At 37.3% G+C, this 19,274-nt stretch overlaps 2 protein-coding genes and 1 long non-coding RNA gene across 6 annotated transcripts; all 3 read right to left on the bottom strand.

Annotated features, from left to right (window-relative positions):
• Nucleotides 1-1,714: 1,714 nt before the first annotated feature.
• Nucleotides 1,715-5,777, bottom strand: LOC133709452 (acetate--CoA ligase CCL3). Its single transcript, XM_062135197.1, has 3 exons — nucleotides 5,478-5,777; nucleotides 3,338-3,928; nucleotides 1,715-2,786 (listed from the first exon to the last, which is right to left on the bottom strand). Exons 1-3 carry the CDS (start codon nucleotides 5,691-5,693, stop codon nucleotides 1,887-1,889), a joined length of 1,707 nt encoding a protein of 568 aa, XP_061991181.1. The 5' UTR covers nucleotides 5,694-5,777; the 3' UTR covers nucleotides 1,715-1,886.
• Nucleotides 5,778-7,789: 2,012 nt separating this feature from the next.
• Nucleotides 7,790-9,115, bottom strand: LOC133711262 (uncharacterized). The gene has a single exon (XM_062137412.1). It carries the CDS (start codon nucleotides 9,113-9,115, stop codon nucleotides 7,790-7,792), a length of 1,326 nt encoding a protein of 441 aa, XP_061993396.1.
• A 6,328-nt stretch (nucleotides 9,116-15,443) lies between these two features.
• On the bottom strand, nucleotides 15,444-19,055 carry LOC133707977 (uncharacterized). 4 transcript variants are annotated; one of them, XR_009845474.1, is made up of 7 exons: nucleotides 18,655-19,055; nucleotides 18,476-18,556; nucleotides 17,094-17,131; nucleotides 16,664-16,754; nucleotides 16,405-16,509; nucleotides 15,872-16,026; nucleotides 15,444-15,682 (listed from the first exon to the last, which is right to left on the bottom strand). It is a non-coding gene; the product is annotated as an uncharacterized LOC133707977 (long non-coding RNA). The 4 variants fall into 4 exon arrangements; XR_009845473.1 differs by having other exon boundaries at nucleotides 15,444-15,633; XR_009845475.1 differs by having other exon boundaries at nucleotides 15,444-16,026; nucleotides 16,900-17,131.
• Nucleotides 19,056-19,274: the final 219 nt, after the last annotated feature.

Here is a 19,274-nt window from a genome sequence, read left to right as displayed (position 1 = left end):
GCTAGTTTACTGTCCAAATGTCGGCGGCGCTGAATCACTGATCAGAAATGCCATGTGAAGAAGTACAAGGACATCATAAATGCGTTGAGCCGTTGAAGTTCATTTAATCCCATTCGACGGCTGACAATAGACATCCGCAATTTAACATTTTTCGCGGACATCCGCCTTTGAACCTTTCTGTCTCTGTGTGTGTGTGTGTCTATATATATATATATATATATAGGGAAAATCTCACAAACAGTACCTGAACTTTTGGCCACTAATAATTTTCGTACCTCAAGTTTAAAAAATATCAGATTGGTACCTGGACTTTTAACCCCGACCCGAGATACATACCTGGGAACAGTAAAACCGTTTACAGGGTTAACTTTTCAAGGGTATAGTTGTCCTTTCACTGTTCATCTCCTCCAAACCTCTCTCCTATCTCTCTGCAATCCTAGATTTTTCACTTACAAAATAGCTAAGCTATACAGAGAGAGAGAGAGAGTTGTCGTTTGTGTATATTACCTCTCTCATATAGTCATATTCCTCTACAAATAAACGGCAACGACTTGTGTTGGAGATGGACGAGCTACGACCGCAAGATTTGCCGCTGCTGGCAGTCTCTCAAAGGAACTCTCGCACGTCGAGGGAGCTGAAGGTGTCGTTCCAGTAGCTGGCGTCGGACTTCATCGCCGAGACCGAGTTGGTTCGGCGGCAGCACAAGAGTTGGCCGTATTTTGATCGGGTCTCAAAATCAGGTATAATGGGGTCTAGGATGTTGGGCTGGAGTGGAGGTGACGATAAGGAGGACGACCCGTTTCTGGAGGAGGATTTGCCTGATGAGTACAAGAGGGCAAAGTTCAATGCACTGACTCTGCTTCAGTGGCTGGGTTTGGTTTTGATTATTGGGGCATTGGCTTGCACTCTTTCTATAAGAGTTTTGAGGGAGGTGAATCTATGGAAACTAATACTGGAAATATGAGGTGCTGATTTTGGTTTCAATTTGTCGGAGGTTGGTTTCGGGTTGGATGATAAGGATTATGGTGTTCTTTGTGGAGAGGAAGTTCATCTTGAGGAAGGAGGTGTTGTATTATGTTTATGGGATCATGAAGGTTGTTCAGAACTATATTTGGCTTTGCCTTATTTTGATGGGTTGGCATTTCGTGTTGATCATGAAGGTTGAGAAGGAAACAAATGGTAGAATCCAAACGAAGAAGAAGAACAATGTGTATTGAGGTATGTTGAAGAAGAAAAAAATCTGGGATTGCAGAGAGATAGGAGAGAGGTTTGGAGAAGATGAACAGTGAAAGGACGACTATACCCTTAAAAAGTTAGTCCCGTTAACGGTTTTACTGTTCCTAGGTACGTATCTTGTCGGGGTTAAAAGTCCAGATACCAATCTGATATTTTTTGAACTTGAGGTACGAAAGTTATTAGTGACCGATAGATCCGGTACTATTTGTGAGATTTTTCCATATATATATATAAATATATATATATATATATATATATATATATATATATATATATATATATATATTTCTTTCTGTGTATATTTCTTTAATTTTAATAAGATGTTCATTTTCTATTTCTAGTTTCTTGGATCTTAAGTAGTTTCTTATTACGTGGTCGTGAGTGTTCTCAGCAAGCCTCTTTCATAAAGGTGTCATTCACTGAGGACGACCTATAAACTTTAGCTCAGATCAATATTGGGCCTTGGTGCACACTACCATCGATTTGAATTCTTGCAGAACCATTCAATATAATCTGTATATACTTCAAGTCCCATGATCATCCTGAAAATATCCTTTTCATGTAGTCCAAGTGAACCAATTTTGACATTGACACAACTAAATATGCTGCAAGCTCTTATTGGTTTTTGTACAATGAGAAACATCATACATTTATAACTTGCTCACCCTCTTGACAGGTCCCAACTCTTTGGCTTTTGTCCTCAGCAAATGCTTCTGTATCTTCCCAGTAGCTGTCTTTGGTAATGGTCCGAACAAGACAGATTTGGGAACCCAATAAGCCGGCATCTTTTCCCGGCAGAACTTCATTATATCTTCTGCCACACGCTTTTCATCGGACTTATTAACGCTTTGCTTCAATGTCACAAAAGCACAAGGAGACTCTCCCCACTTCTCATCTGGCCTTGCAACCACTGATACCTCCAATATGGCTGGGTGTTGATATAGAATGTTCTCTACCTCCACACTACTGATATTCTCACCTCCCGATATGATAATGTCCTTTGATCTGTCTTTGATTTCTATGTATGAATCTGGATGTTTCACGGCAAGATCACCAGAATGAAACCACCCGTTTGCAAAAGTTTCCTCATTTTCCTTCGGGTTCTTTAAGTAACCCTTCATTACAAGATTTCCCCGCATCATTATCTCTCCCACAGTTTTTCCATCTGCAGGAACAGGTTCCATAGTGCGAGGGTTCAGAACATCTGCTCTCTCCAAACCAATGTACCGAACACCTTGACGCGCATTTAATCGAGCTTGGGTTTCAGGGGGAAGGGAGTCCCACTCAGGCTTCCATGCACATACTGTGGCGGGGCCATAAGTTTCGGATAGACCATAAGTGTGGGTGACTTTGAACCCCCTTTGGGACATTGCAAAGAGAACAGAAGGTGGAGGAGCAGCACCAGCTGTCATTACGTGTACAACATGAGGGAGAGGAAGGATGGTATCGTCTTCTGGAGCATTGACAATGGTGTTGAGCACCACGGGTGCAGCACAAAAGTGAGTCACAGCATACTTGTGTATTGCTGAATAGACTGTCTTGGCTGTAACCTATGAAAATGGGAAAAGGTAACTGTTGGTATCAACATCTAAGGCAAGCAACTATGTAAAACTAAATGAAAAAGACAGCAAATATGTGCAGCCTGTATTGAGATAGTTAACCGCTAATGAACCACAGCATTGGCTGCAGATAAATAAAAGAAATAAAAGCTGAAGCTCAAGAGGTTTGCAACCAAAGATAATCTGCTGCTGCACATTTAAAGATCAATGATGCACGTAAAAATGTGACATTACTTTAACTGCAGCTCATTACCAAAATGCCAAAAGTCCACTAGCTACAAGCTCCAAGGAGTAATTTTACATCAGAGTATTTATAAGAGTTCCTATCACATAGGCCAATAGACTCCAACAAGTTTCATTCTGTCGATAAGGAACTGACAATCATATGCATATACTAATGAGCCTTTCATATTTTAAACAGACCATTAGTGAGTCCATCAACCATAAGCTGTAAAACTATAACACCTAATGAGGGGAGATAAGTAACATATCTTTATCCAGAACTTAACATAGATAATCTACCAAACATTGGTTTAATTTACCTGTCGAAGGCATATGTTTGTCCCACAAAAAGCTGCAAGTGCCCAAGTGTAACACCAACCATTGCAATGGAACATGGGTAGAGTCCAAAGATATACAGCTCCTTCATTCATCCCCCAGACAAGACCACCACTTAAAGACATCAAATAAGCCCCACGATGGTGCAACACCACCCCCTTAGGGCTGGCTGTTGTTCCGGAAGTATAACCCAAAGCAATACTCTGCCACTCATCCTTTGGTGGTTGCCAGGCATACTCAGGGTCACCAGTTTCCAAGAATTTCTCATATTCAATGGCGCCTCTTCCCAGAGCATATTTGAGTCCCTTAGGATCCAAGCTTTCATCACCTATGACAATTAAGAGTGGAGGCTTGTATTGGCCTTTGCTTTTCTCTGCCCAAATCTTCAAAGCCTCCTCGGCTAAGGTGAAAAATTCTTGATCCACCATCACAACTACAGATGATGAATGACCAAGAAGGAAAGCAATGGTCGATGCATTTAGACGGACATTGACAGTGTTTAACACAGCTCCTGCCATTGGAATTCCAAAATGTGCTTCATAAAGGGCTGGAACATTTGGTGCAATTATTGATACCTGTTTTTAATATTAAAGAAGTCACCTATCAGTCAACAAGCTCGAATACAAGACAAAAGCAAAGGGTCAGACACAAGACAAGAGGAATATACTAAAGCTCAATTATAATTTCAAATTGATCTGCAGTAGAAACTGTCTAAACGAGGTGCAAATTATGGTTCAAGAGGTGATTGTGGATTTTCAAACAACAACGATCCTAGTATTCCAGTACATTAGGAAACAAAAAAAAAATCATTTCATGTCAGTCCAGATAGAAATCCATTAGCATAAAAGATTCGTTGAGAGCTTATAGACATGTATATTAGAACTTCAAGCAGTCATCATAAAATGACAAGCATCTAAGGTAGAAATAGTTGCTTCTCAAGGGACTCAAATATCTATATAGACAATGAAAGCTTCTTAGGGGACTCAAATATCTATATAAGTAAAGAGCATATAGGACTGACAGGACAAGAAATTTTGGTGAAAATATCACTTATCTGCGTTACACCAAAAGAAAGCAACTTTTTGAAGCAATGCTTTCGTACAATGGTTCTTGGAAAGCATCTAAAGTAGAAATAGTTGCTTCTCAAGGGTCTAATTGACGTTTAATACTGACTATATTCGCTGGAGTTCTGGACTATGTAAACAGTTTTCATCTGTGTTTCCAAGTGTGTCCATATATATGTAAAATTTATTCAAATGTATATTATGTAAAGAACTAAGCAGTTATTAGTTTAGGGTATGAAAAGAACAAAGCAGTTATAGAGAATACTACAGACTCTACTACGAAACAGTCATGATGGAATTGCAAAACGCCAAAACCGAGAAGTCTCTGAAGTTTCTTCTCATCAGCATTAGGTTCTAGAATCCAAAACAAGGTTAAATGAACCAATCTACTAAATACGAGAGCAAATCCATCCATGGTATGCAACTTAAAGCAAGCCACATACCCGTAGTAAGTAAATGCAAAACGCAAAGCACCCCTACTAAGAAATTTAGCCTTTGAATGCCTATGATTATGACATAGAAACCAAAACAAAGGAGATTCTGTCAAGAACAGAACTAACTTCAGTTGACTTAGTGGTTACATGCGTTAGGTTCAGGGTCAACATCATCAAAAGAGACACTACCATATTGCAAGCAAACCACCAAATCCAAACACTACCACTTTCTGATAAAAACAATATCCAATCCCAGGTTGGTTAGGCCAAGTGTGTCCACCTAATAACATTAAGATTCTGGACGGCCTTTATATTCAACAACTTCCACAAATTCCAGATCCCAAAAACCAACTATTCATTTTCATTATATCCTAATACAACTTCCATATATCCCCACCTAGTAAAACACAGCTAAAGTCAATCCACTAGTAAACTCTAGCTCCAATCCAAACCCACAAAAAAAAAAAAAAAAAAAAAAGTTTAAAACTTTAAACAAATTTAGCAATTTGATAAGGTCGATGATAGTAATCATGATCGATAGTAATACAAGTTTTATTCTTTTACTACTTCCTTGGAGAGTGAGAAAAAATCAGCCAAAGAAAGTGAGTTGGGGTGTAGAGAATTACCGTGGAACCGAGGCCGACGGAGTGGTTGTTGAGGGCGGAGGCCACACGACGGCAGCGCTGGTAAGTCTGGAGCCACGTGTAGTGACGAGATCCATGGACCAGCGATTTCCTGGTGGGGTGCACCACAGCTGCTCTCTCCAGAAACCACAGCGGCGTTAATGCCGTGTGGTTCGCCTCGTTCTTCGGCAGATCGTCGATGTCTCGCTCCACCACCATTTCTGCTCTCTCTCTCTCTCTCTCTCTCTCTCTCTCTAAGATCTCTCTCTCTTGGGAAAATGGAAATGACGAAGGAGCTGACAACATGAGCAGAGTTCAAGTGGTTGTTTATATAGTAATGCGTGGGAGGGCGGCGTCGCTTAGGCACGTGTGGGTTTTCAACGGAATCATTTATATATTAAAAGGATTTAATATATCTTTCCAATCAGAAAATAAGGAATTATTATTACTATTATTATTTGTTATTTTATTTCAGGCCAAGTTCTCTAAAGATAGACAAGTATTTACTGCCCCAGGTTTTTGGATAAACTGAAACCCAGATGACCCTTCGTTCTGTTGTGAGCATTATCCTAAATTTTTTTTTTCGTTGGTCTATGCTGTTTGAGGATTTTCCTATGAAACCTAGAAAGTCAGAAACTCATTGTCACGATTTAAATAAAATTTGTAAATATTGTTGTATGGTGAAGACTTCATATTCTAATAATTCTATAGAAATGGATTAACAACATGTAGGAGCCTTTATTGTTCTTGATTGTTAAAGATTTGCTAGTTCAATTTATGTGTTCGGAGAGATGTTGTTTATTGTAGCTCGTTGAATAAACGAGCCAACATTGATATAATGAGTGGTGTTTGTTAAAAAAAAAAAATTTGACAGTCCGACTTGGAGCAAGAGTTAAGGAATTACTTATGTGTGGTTGTGAATTGTAATTATGGTAAGCAATGAAATTATCGTATCTATTTAAGAGTCTTCCGCCCGATTTATATTTACTTTCATTAACAAAAAATTAGAAGAAGAATATACTATTAACGATAATGAGAAATGAAGCCATTTTTTGAAGGGATGAAGCCAAAATCTTTTAAAGAAAAGGAATTGGGAGAAATAGAAAAAAAAAATATGACAATTTTATTAGACACTCTTTTGTATATTTTTGCAATCAATTGTTGGGTTTAGGAAATTTATGTAAAACAAAAAATGAAATTGATGCAGTGCATGGAATGTGAGCTAGCTTCAACATACTTATTTTATCCTTTTACAACTTATTTCATCATTCAATTAATCTTACAGTTGTAGAACATTGAACCTGACATACATTAGAGAGATGCAAGGTTCTTATTTTACTCATACTTATCGTCGAGCTAATAATGTGGCTCACAATTTAGCTAATTTTGTTTTTTCAATTTAGCTAGTTTTGTTTTTTCTTCTTCTCAATCTTTATTTTGAGGCCTGGAGCCTCCAAGTTGTATTAATTATTACTGTACTTTCAAATGAGTTTACCTCTTAGTTAAAAAAAAATGCCATACATTGATAATATATATATATATATATATATATATATATAACAAAATTTTCCACATAAACTTTTCTAAAATAGTAAATTATATTTGTTCTGAAAAAAATAACCGATAATAATAAGGCTCTAATCAACGAGTTGATGGATTTGAAGTTCCCTAATGGAAATATTAATTAGTTATATTTAGCTGGTCAAAAAGTCTTGTGAATGTGATAGTAATTATGACTTTAGAGCACAAATAAACAATCGATCCAGATCATCCTGCATAATCCTCGTCGCAATCGGTCATAAGTATAATATGAATTGTCATCGAAAAAAAGAAGAAGTATAATATGAATTTCTGAAATTGACAGATTGGCTTTCTTGGATTTTGACTCATTCTGCCGACTCTTCCAGAACTTCGCGTCTTCGATCGCCAGAAATATCATGGGCGGCTTTCAAGAAAGCTCTGCTGCCTTATAAAAAAACTAAGCAGAATCATTCAAAACAGTGAAGCAATGCATGGATGAACAAAAGCACCAACGATACACATGCTCAGATGGAACATAAAATACACGCCGTTCAATTACCCTATTTAATTTTCATGAAGCGTCCAATGGCTCCAGTGGCGGAACCAGGATCTAAAAATGGGTTAGGCTAATTTTTAGTACATAAAAAATTTTGCGAACTTCTATATTTTTGAGGTTTGGAACACAGTGGGAGGCTCATCCTCACACCTTTATTTTTTCATTCAAAACATACAATGGTGGGGGGGACATAAAACCAAAACCCCATAAATTAAAAGTTACAAGTATAAATCCACAACTAACTGAATCGTACTCTCCGAGGCCCACTCACTTCAAACTCAGCAATCACAGAATCATTATCAATAATATCGGCGAACTCCTTTTCAATGTAAAGAATCATCAAGTCATCAAGAAACTCATCTTCAATCTTATTTCGAAGTTTGTTTTTTATGATATTCATAGATGAAAATGCTCTCTCTGTTGTTGCTGTAGAAACTGGCAGAGTCAACACAAGACAAATCAACCTATAAATCATAGGAAAGAATGATGACTTTCTAGATTCAACTAACCGCCTACATAAATCAGACACAGAAGTTGTCTTGGCAAATCTTGGATCCTTATGAATATCTGTTACAAAAAACCCACACTCCATATCTAGAGCAAGCATATCATATGATGTAAACTCTTGAGGATAAAACTTCAAAGCAAGATTGCAAACATCTTCAGATTTGAATGATCGAAAATTATCACGTGGATCAAATGTAGCACTAAGAACAAGGAGCTCCAATGAATTATCTGTAAATCTACTATCCAGCTCTGCCAACTGAAAGTCTATCACAACATTTAGTATATTGACCCGATAATAATGCTCATTTGTAATAACTTGTTCACAAGCCCTTGTAGCTTTCTTGTAAGGAGTAGACATATCCGGCATACTAATATCATGCTCACAACAAAATGATTCAACCTTCATAATCAAATCATCCCAACCATCTTCTCTTATATCTTGAAGTTTTGATTTTGTTATTGAAAGAAAATTTAGAGCATTCAAGATGTCTATGGCTTTTTTTTGCAATGCCTGACAAAGAAAGTCAGTAATCCTCATGACATCATGCATCAAAATCAAGCAAAACACAAAATCAAAACGCTTCATAGCCTTACCTACACTCTTCGCTTCTCCTTGTACTTTATTTGGTCCATTACCAACCAAATCTGCAAGAGTTGTTTTGGTAGCTCCAAATAATTTAATCAAACTTGAAATAGAGCGAAGATGTGAACCCCAACGAGTAGCCCCTGCCCGTTGCAAAGTGCAAGTCTGATTAGCCCCTCTATCTGTCTGAAGTGCACCTGCAGCTACTAAATCTGCAATTTCTTCTTCTCTTATAGCTCTTAATGCTGAATGTCGTTTTGCAGAAGAATCAACAAAATTTACAATCAAATTTAGAGTTGAAAAGAACTCCCAAATATCATGCACCCCTTTAGCTGCAGCATTTAAAGTCAATTGTAACCGATGAGCAAAGCAATGCACATAATATGCATATGGACACTCTTGACGAAACAAAGCTTGTAAACCATTAAATTCACCCCGCATATTACTAGCACCATCATATCCTTGGCCACGCATATTTTCTACTTGAAGATCATATTGAGCAAGGACTTTGAAATCTCATCTTTTAGAGTTTGAGAACAAGTGTCCGCAACACTAATAACTTTGAAAAACCGTTCTCTAATAAATCCATCACAATCAACAAATCGAAGAATGATAGCCATTTGTTCCCTATTAGATACATCAACCGCTTCATCAACAAGGATGCAAAACTTGGCATCTCCCACTTCCTCCCGAATCTTAGTTCTAACTTTGTTACCAAGAATATTTGCAATTTGCTTTTGAATAAGTGGAGAAGTATACTTGGCATTCCCAGGAGCATTTTGTAAGACTTTGTGAACTTCTATATTCATTCTTCCAAAGGAATTCACAACTGCAGTGAAATTGCCAGCATTGTATGATACGACCGATTCATCATGACCTCTAAAAGCACATCCTTGGTGTGCCAACAACCTCACACTCTCTATAGAAGTAATAAGCCGGAGTCGGTTATTTGCTAGTTCTTGTGCTGATTGTGTGCTAATTACTCTTTCAATATGCTTAGATGGGTTTCTTAGTGACTCCCACTTGTGCATGGCAATACTATGTGGAGAATTTATGGCTCCCATGTGATTAACTAGACCAGATTGTTTTGACATAATATTCTTCCAACCTTGAAACCCAGACTCAGTGAATGTCGGATGGTGGGAAGGATAACTATCAAACAGAAAACAAGGGAAGCAATATGCTCTGTCCAACTCTATGGAATACTCAAGCCAATGCCACTCTTTGAACCATTTGTAATTAAATTTTCGACCTTGACCTCCATCAAAAGAAGATGGATAACTACTTAAGTGAGGTTGATATGGCCCTAAGACCACATAAGCTCTTCGAATACTGTCACGATCATTCAAAGGATACTTACATATTGGACGTCGTAATCCTAGATCACGCTCAAGATATGTAACATCAAAAATTTATTCTCTCTCAATTCTTTCATTATGACATTCTTCTAGAATAGATGGAGAAGAGTTTAGAGGTACATCGTTCACAGAATTCGACGTCACATTTCTACTCCCACTCTCACTCCTAATCTCACTCCCACTACCACTTGATGGAGTATCATTTGTAAACCATGACAAAAGATTTTTGTATCGCTTGGGTTTTCGGTGATCCGTCATTTAAATCAATACCTATAATATTATATATGTATCAATATTAGAATAATATGCAAAACAACAGAATAATATGTATAATGTATGACTGATAATTAAGTCACGATTATTACTCACAAATCACCAATTTTATGGTTTAAAACACTTGAAGCATCAAGCATGCATATGTTAGAAGCACTTCAGTTTTAAAATCCCATACAAATCATATGCTGCGGTATTAGTTTTTCATGAGTATATATATATATATTATGTATCAATTCCACAATTCGACATTTCTATCTTCTGAGTTTTGACTCTTTCAAACAATTAAGACTCAAAACAACTCAACAAGCCACATAAACATAATCAAACAGCAAAGCAATTTCATATTTTCATTCCAATTTCCAAAGGAAGACTCACAGACGCAGTCTGAAATCTGAAAGCAGTCACCATTCCAATTTCCAAGACACCGACTCACCGAGTAACCCCGTCGACCTCCGAAGTACGGACTCCGAGTCCCCGATAGTCCGATCTGCTTGTCTTCTTGAGCAGCTGCCGGCTGAGCTCCTCAATTTCAAGCCAAAACACAGAGGTAAGATACTAAGATACTCAATTTCAAGCAAAACCCATCAATTTTAATATGAAATTCATGAAATTTGACTGCTTGTTTGAAGAATTCTTACCTGTACAGTGGCTGTACTGAGTTGAACGAAGTGGATTTGCGAAATTTCAGATGAGACTTGAGAGAGAGAGAGACTGAGGACTGAGGATCCGTCAGAATGAAGGCTTGTTTAGGTCTTGAGGAGCGAAGCACTGAAGTCTGAAGGACGAAGTCGAGCGAAGCACTGAGGAGATGGATAACTGAGGAGTGAAGATTGAGAACGAGGCTAGGGCTCAGTCTGCACTCAGCAGGTCATCGAGACACTGAGTAAATTTTTTTTTTTTCCTATGGGCTTAAGGGTAAGAGCAAATATACCTATACTTAAGGCATTTTCAGCCCAAATCTCGATTGGGCTATAGCCCAAGTAGCCCACTACACAGTTCCGCCACTGAATGGCTCAGTGATCTGTAAATGACTCACCTTGGTAATGCTATTATTACGAGACTAGTTGGTGCTTGTTAGAATACAGGTTTCCTGTAGAGATTTCTGATATTATTTCGGAAAATACTCTAGATGCTTATTGTAATCAGGGGTTTAGGCTCAATGTCCCCCCCTTGTATTCGACAGTTTCATTAATCAAGGCTTGAGGGCAGCCGCACCAGCCCTTTATTTCAAAAAAAAAAATTATTACGAGACTAGGGTTTATATCACAAGAGAAATTTTATTCACACATCTCTAAATGCTAAATACACATTCATTTTTTCATACACCCAACACTAGATCAAAAGAGACATTTGTATCAAAAATAAAGTAACAAAGTTGGAATATACTATCCCCATTTAAAGTTTTGTTCCCCTCTACGTGAATGAAGATGCAACCTTAGTACCCTAGTTAGAAACAGTTAACATATATAAAAAAAAACTCATAGGGCTAGTGAAAATTAATCAACAGATCAAAAAATTTCATTCCTGATAGTAAGATTAACAATTCTATAGATCATAAAACACCTTGCTACATGTTTTTACTCGAAAACGATCAAAATTATGAACAAAGAATAAGTGAAAAAAAAAATATATATATATATATATATATATATTATCTGCTAACTGGATAACTGATGTGAGCATTCCCAAGGCAATCATCAGACTGTTTTGTTGCAATTCCATTATCAACAGGACTCCAAATAACAATGAAGGTCAATGTAGTGATGTCGGGTCCACCTTGTTCTCTATATATGGTGAAACACCATCTAAACAGAAGGGATTATGCCACGGGCTAATTAAGCTCCAACTTCTGGAACCGACTCCAGTTTTACATCTAAAAAAAAAACGAGCATAATTCTTTTTTGACAAGAATGCAAATGACAATCCATCTTCTAACCTTGGATGGTTGTCACCCAACCAAAATAATAATAATAATAATTCATAATGAAAATTGCGTTGTGTTCGCCTCTCATTATATTAATTCTCTGTTCATAAGCCATCTAATAACCCATATAATCTATTTGTTCTTATTGAGGGTTTATTTTATTTTTTTTCAAGTCAAGATGGTATATATAAAAAGAAAGGATGTGTATTTAGTGATTAGGTATGTGTATTGTGAATGAGGATGGTTTAGGAAGTTTAGGGTTGTGTTTTTGGTAAAATGATAAAATAAAAAATTTGATAGATGGTGTATTAAGTATGATGTAATTAGCAATGTGTGAAATTTTTCTCATATCACAATGTATATACATGTTCCGTAAATATTATTTTTGATGAATTTTGGGAGTGTAAATTGCACTCACAACAGAAAACACTTAAAAAATAGAACAAATATTCAAATATTATTATATTCAAATACAATATGTGATATCCCGTATCCAATTTAAATATCTTTTCTTTTGTGTTTGGGTTTACATTTTTACAAGCCATGTTAAAGGTTTATTTCTTTTACTTATTTAGGTGCTATTGTTTTAGAGAAAATTTTACAAATAGTACCCAAAGTAAAGACCATTCATCATTTTGGTACATCATATTCAAAAACTATCACATTGGTACCTCAACATTTAAATCTGACACAATTTTCATACTCTCCGGTTATAACGGCGTCAACCCTATGCCACGTAAGTTATTTCAAGGGCAATTTCGTCTCTTCCTTGCTATAATTTTTTTTGTTCTCTTCTAAAGAATTTTTTTTGTTTTGTTCCTCTCTCTCTCTCTCTCTCCCCATCTACCAAAAACCCAAACAGCAAAATAGTAATTCAAATCAAAGAAACAGATCTCACAAGCCATACATATATAATCTTCATAATAAGTCATCCATCTTTCATGAACTCGGCAAACAAGATTTGGATTCAAAGCCACATATTTAATGAATTCGGAGAGTGGTGTTTGGCTCCAATTTTGTTGCAGCTGGTCAACAGTCTCTTTTCTGCTCGCGGGCGTGCCAGCACCGTTCGGGTGCAGTCGTCGGGGATGTCCCTTGACCTAACTTCTTTCAAGCGATTGTAGACGAGGAGAGCACCAACCTCGTCGCAGGGGTCCTTTGTGCCTCGTGGTGAGGACTTTTGCTGAGTTTCTTCAATATCACAATCAATACTCGACGTCATAGATCGAGCAGAGCGAAAATCACTGGGAAGTGGGGAGAACTTGCTAAAGCGTGACTTTAGCTTAACTGGTTTGCGAGGGCGTTACCCTTGCTTGGCTGGTTCCGTAACCGTTGTGGTCGCTGTACTACAGTCGGCTCCCGAGGAGACTAGGACCAAAGCATGTTGACAGAGGGTTTGGTGGCACTGACAGTCAGCTCTTGAGAAGACTAGGACTGGAGTGTGATCACCGGTAAGAGAAAGAGAGGGTTTGCTCTGAGAGGGATTGCTCTAGAGAGGCTTGGATGATCATAGAGATTCTTTGATGAATTGTGTTGTGAATTGTTACTTGTTGTAGCCTCTATTTATAGGCTACCAAGCCATAGTGGTTGGCCTTAAACAAATCATGATGGGTTAGGTTTGAGCACTTAAACACTAATGGAATTGTTAGGTTTAAGCACTTAAACACTAATGAAATTTGTTAGGTTTGAGTCACTTTCTGCTCCTTTATTCCTTCAGTTATATCTCCACCAAGAAATCAGAATGGGTCTTCGACTTCTTCATATCAAATGATCCATAATGAGTGCAGATCATTTTTGTGAAATTTCAGAGCTTAATTCCATGTGGTTGGGTCGGAAACACTGCTGGACTCCTTACGTACAGGTCCAGTTTTCCAGTTTTGCTTCTGTAGAAAATTGGACTGATTGTTTGAAGGCTTTCCACTCAAAACTAGCTCTGGCACTCTTCATAAGAAATTATCGTTGGGATGTCTATAATTAATCTGGAAAGTTTTAGCTCATTTGGATTTCGTTTGGTTAGTCTGCCGCCCTTCCTTCCTTGTTTAGCTCGGTTTCTCCTAGCCGAAGTAGGAAAATATGCTAAAGTTGACTTTTCATTTCCATGCTTCCATCATTTCCATTTCTTTCCATAATTATGCAGGTAGGCTTTATTTAGCCTCTAAATAATATATTTCGAAATTGTCGACAATATATAGCTTGAGTCACTGACATTGGCCCAATTTCTCCAAGACACGCCTTGTCAGGCTAAAATGCTCATTTTGGATCCAAACAAGAGGTATGGACTATGGAATTAGATTGCAATCAAGACTATTCTCTTTCTTGATCTGATATTTTATGGTTGAACTCATGTACTCCCTCAACGACGAACACCTGTGAGACTGGAGATTGAAGATACCAGCGGGATTGATCTGTAATCAAACTAATCACTCACTGGGCTTTGCTAATCAAAGGTTGGCGAAATCACTAGAGGCGGCGGTGTCACCGGATTATGTTCATAAGTCAAGCGTCATAGGAGATCACCTCATAATTAATTTCTCTCTTCTCACCTTCATCTCTGCGTCTTGTCTCCTCAAAAACCCAGAAGCTGCTTGTGTAGTGTGAAGAAAGAGAAAGTATGCTCTTGGTGGAGATGAGATTGTAGCAAAAAAATAAAAATAAAAAGTGGATTAAAGAAAGAGACGGAATTGCCCATGGAAAAAAGTCACGTGGCAAAAGAGTTAACACCGTTACAGACGGAGGGCATGAAAATTATGTCGAGTTTTAAAGTTAAGGTACTAATGTGATAGTTTTCAAGTTTGAGGTATGAAAATGATGAATGGACACTACTAGAATTTTTGCCTTTAACATCGGCCAGAAACCGATGTTAAAAAAAAATGTACCGATGTCTTAGTGGGTGATGTTAAAGATCGGGAAATCCCAGACATCGATTTTTAGCCAATGTTAAAAATGACTCTAGACATCAGTTTCTTATAAGCTCCCGATGTATAAAATGACTCTAGACATCGTTTTATTTATACAAAACTGATTTTGTTTCCTACTATGACATCGTTTTACATAAGAAATTGATTTATATATCAGTATTAGACATATGTTTTATAGATAGAACTGATGTCCTTTGTCATTTATAACATCAGTTTGTTATTTCAAATTGTTATGTTTTCGTTCTTTTTGCTTCAATTTCTATTTTAGAAGTGATTACTAAATCAGTTTCTTTGCTAGAGAAGTTTCACAATGAGAATACCAGTGGTAAGCAAAAGAAAATTCTCATTAATACTATTGATAAAAAGAGTACAAAGAGTAGGGAGAAGGGGACGTATGGCCTAAACTTCTCCATATACAACAACAAAAGAAAAGAACAAGATTGAAGTCTTCTAAACTTCTTCATATACAACAGCTGATAATGCCTCTGCTTTGCTCTGTTCTTTTGCAAGTTGATCCTACAAAGAAAATGCAACCCCGATGCTACACCTTATCAGCAATATCAGCCTAAGAAATAACAAAGTGAAAAACTAATTGGATTATCATTTTCCTAGATAACTTCTTATGATTATTCTACAAGTCGTTATACTGCACTTGCTGTTTCTATACCTCTTAACAACCCAACATCCATATAGAATAGAAAGTTCAAGAGAACTCCATTGATGATCAAATGTGACACTAAACCAACATACTAACCTTGATAGAGAGAACTTCAGGTGTATATTCAGCTAAACCAGTTTTGTTAGAGAAATTATGATGGGAGTCGAGCAACCCATTGGCCTGGTCAATTCTTAACTTATCTAATCTAAGATTCCTCGGAGCGCTTCATTTTGCTTAAGATAGTCTTTCACCTGCAAGTTTACATTAGGGGCAATAAGCAAAACAAAATAGATGAGCACGTATATAAAACTGATTTCTACTCCCGGAACAGAAGACTCTGCATTTAGCATTAATTATTCCACATCAACACGCTGTTTCATACTACAAGCTCAGATTAGATGGATTCACTACTATTCCAGCAAAAGTGTCAGCTTAAACAATATCACCTATTTTCATGCACAACTGACAATTTTTTCAACCTAGTTAATGGGAAACTAAACCGCCAAATAATACTACAAAAAAATATAAGTAAAATAATTAATTGATAGATGCACTGATAGGCAATAGTAGAGTTCCTTGAACATAAGCTATATTATGTCAATTCTCATCAATTAAGCCACCAAAAGTACCTGATTCTCCCAGTGCAGAGCTATACTCATAGCCTCCTGAAGAGAACTAGATAAATTAGAGTTTTCCTCAAATAGCCTTTCAATCTCCAAAGATTGGGAATCAATCTGCCACCATTTACAAAAAGTGAGTTTGCTGTGAAACAGCATATATACAAAAGAAAGAAAGAAAAATGCCATTGGAGTCTATAGAAAAATAAATTGCCAGTAGAAAATAAATACAAAAAAAAATGCCAATAGAAAAATAAATTGCCAAGACTACCTCCATTAAAAGCTTTTTGTCTACTGCTTTCCAATTTCTCAATCACTACAGCCATGCCATGCATCTGCTTCTCGAGTATCTCCTTGTCTTCCTGGCCATGAATGCATTAAGTAAATCATGTATCAAAACATAATTTTATAGGACCAACAAAACCGAGAGAAGGTACAGTTAATCAATCAGTCATACTATGTTCATAGTAAACATGCTTTTTATTATGGTCATAGAAAGTAGACTACCTTTGTGACCATGCTGAGAAACCCCCTTAAACGTTCTGTGCATTAACCAATTCACATTTTGATCAATTGTGACTAAGATTACACGCCACTGAGTTCTAACCTCTAAGTATTCCATCCTATTTTTTCCTTCCCCCATTCTTAGATAAAGATAGTACAAAATTTCCGTAAAGATGAATATCAGGCAAATAACTTACTACTGAAAATCCCTTGCTGGCCACTTTGTCTGACACTTCTGCAATAAAAGAACCAAGGGGTAACAACATAGAAACAACAATCAGAAGCTCTACCGCTTTTGTAAAAGACTATTTTAGAAGACGTTAATCATACTAAAAGGCCACACAACAAAATCAACAGAACCATAAAAGGGATCTAGGCTATTGTAACACAGAGTAAGGCGATGAATAATAATACTTCACAAAACTAAAAAGCCAGAAGAGGTGCAACTCCAAGTACTCAACGGTCAAGGGATCTAAGTTCATAAAATTTATATTAGATAGAGAGGAAGGTATGAATGTATCACTAGATGTACAAACAAATTACAGCAATAAAAACAATAACAATGCCAGCTCTCTAAAATTTCTACCCTCTCCCAAGATAAATGAAGTCGCCAATTTGTTCAACTTTTCTTGATCAAAGGTCTTTTAAGTATAACTATTTTAAGCATCTTTCACATATCAAAGGCTAGAAGCCCAGATTTAAAAGAGGCATCATGAAGGCCCTCTTTTCTGTACCTTTGTTATCTGAAGTAAAAGATTATCTGGAATTTTTTATGGAGTTGTAATGATGTATGTTGGTAAGACTTAAAACGGATGAGCCTTATGTGTATCCTCTACAGCCTCGTCATAATTACTAAATAAATCTTCTCTATACCCATCCTTTTCTTTTGCAAAATGCAACCTCAAAAATCCCACAGACCCGGATGAAATCTCTGTAAGGAAGAATACGATATTGCTGTGAGGTAAAGCAGCCAACCATTTCGTAAAAAGGCTATGAGCTTCAAAAGCAATGTCATAATACATGTATTTCGATGTTCAAATGTGGAAAGCAAAAAGTAAAAGATTGAAAAGGTATGATTTTTTCATCATTTGGGATCCTCCAATCGGTTTTGGTGAACATTTTCTGAAACTTTCTAAAACCAATCAAGGTAAATACCCATAACAGAACAACGTTTTAGATCTAAACCTTAAGCCCCTCAATTAATCATATTGGGTAAAAGTTAACCAAACCCAGAAGGCAAATCAGAAAATTTCATACAAATTTCAAACGAAAAGGCACCAAGAATAATCAGAATAGTCGATTTCTCAACATGGGTAAGCCTCAATTAATCATATTGGGGGAGAACTATCCACACCCAGAAACCAAATAAGAAAATTTCTTGCAAAATTTAAACCAAAAAACCACCAAGAACCATCAGAATCTACGATTTCTAAACATGGCTTATGCAATTACACAAACACAAAGTCTAAAGATTAAGCCTTTTCATCAAAATCACCCAGTTATGAACATTTCGTTTCACAAATCAGATGAACAATCATCAAGAACAACAAAACCCCCAATTAGAATCAGAAAGCAATACCTCTGGCTCGTTGTTGATCAACGACTCTCGAAGCCATTCCTAAATTCTTTGATTCAAAATCAATCCTTTCAATCTTTTTCTCTGTGAAGAACAAGAAGAAGAAGTGATTCAGAGAATGAATAAAAATTTGGTGCCGAATGACCCCCTTTATAAAGCTAGGAAGAGAGAAAAGCACATACGAAAGAGAGAGGGAGGAGAGAGAAAGTGGATCTGGAGGACTCTCTCCTCCGTCACCGATCTCCGACCACCGGGGTGGGCTCACCGTGGCCACCATATTCTTCGCCTTCATCTGATGAGTCAACGCCAGGTTGCACCTCAGAGATGAGCCACAAAGAGATCTCTGCGAATTCGTTTTCTGGGGCTTTAAGGTTTTGGTTCGATTAGGACGGGGGAGAGAGAGGGATAGGGTTTGGGGGAAGAGCCGGAGAAGGGTCGGGTTCTGGTCTGAGGCGGAGAAGGAAGAAGAGGACGATTCGGTTCGGAGGTTGGGTGCTGAACAGAAAGGAAAGTAGGAGGAGAGGGATAGGGCTTCGAGGAAGAGAAATTTTTCTTCAGGGAAGGGCGAGAGAGAGTGAGTGAAGTAAAGTGAGAAAATTTTGTTCCCGCGTGTACCAAAGTTTTTAGGGAAAATGCTCGTTTACCCAATTTTAGGCTAAAAATTGCCCACTTGCTCCACCAACTGTTTTTTAACCCCATTTACCCAAAACACTCTAAGGGATTATTTCCCCTTTACCCAATTAATTCTTTTTTCTTTTTTTTTGAGACTTTTTTACCCTCTCCTTCTTTCTCACTTAGAGAG

This window comes from Rosa rugosa, chromosome 5, assembly GCF_958449725.1.
Source record: "Rosa rugosa chromosome 5, drRosRugo1.1, whole genome shotgun sequence".
NCBI classification, from domain to species: Eukaryota; Viridiplantae; Streptophyta; class Magnoliopsida; order Rosales; family Rosaceae; genus Rosa; species Rosa rugosa.
The sequence above is the reverse complement of the archived record's forward strand: the minus strand, read 5'-3'. Positions and strand labels throughout refer to the sequence as shown.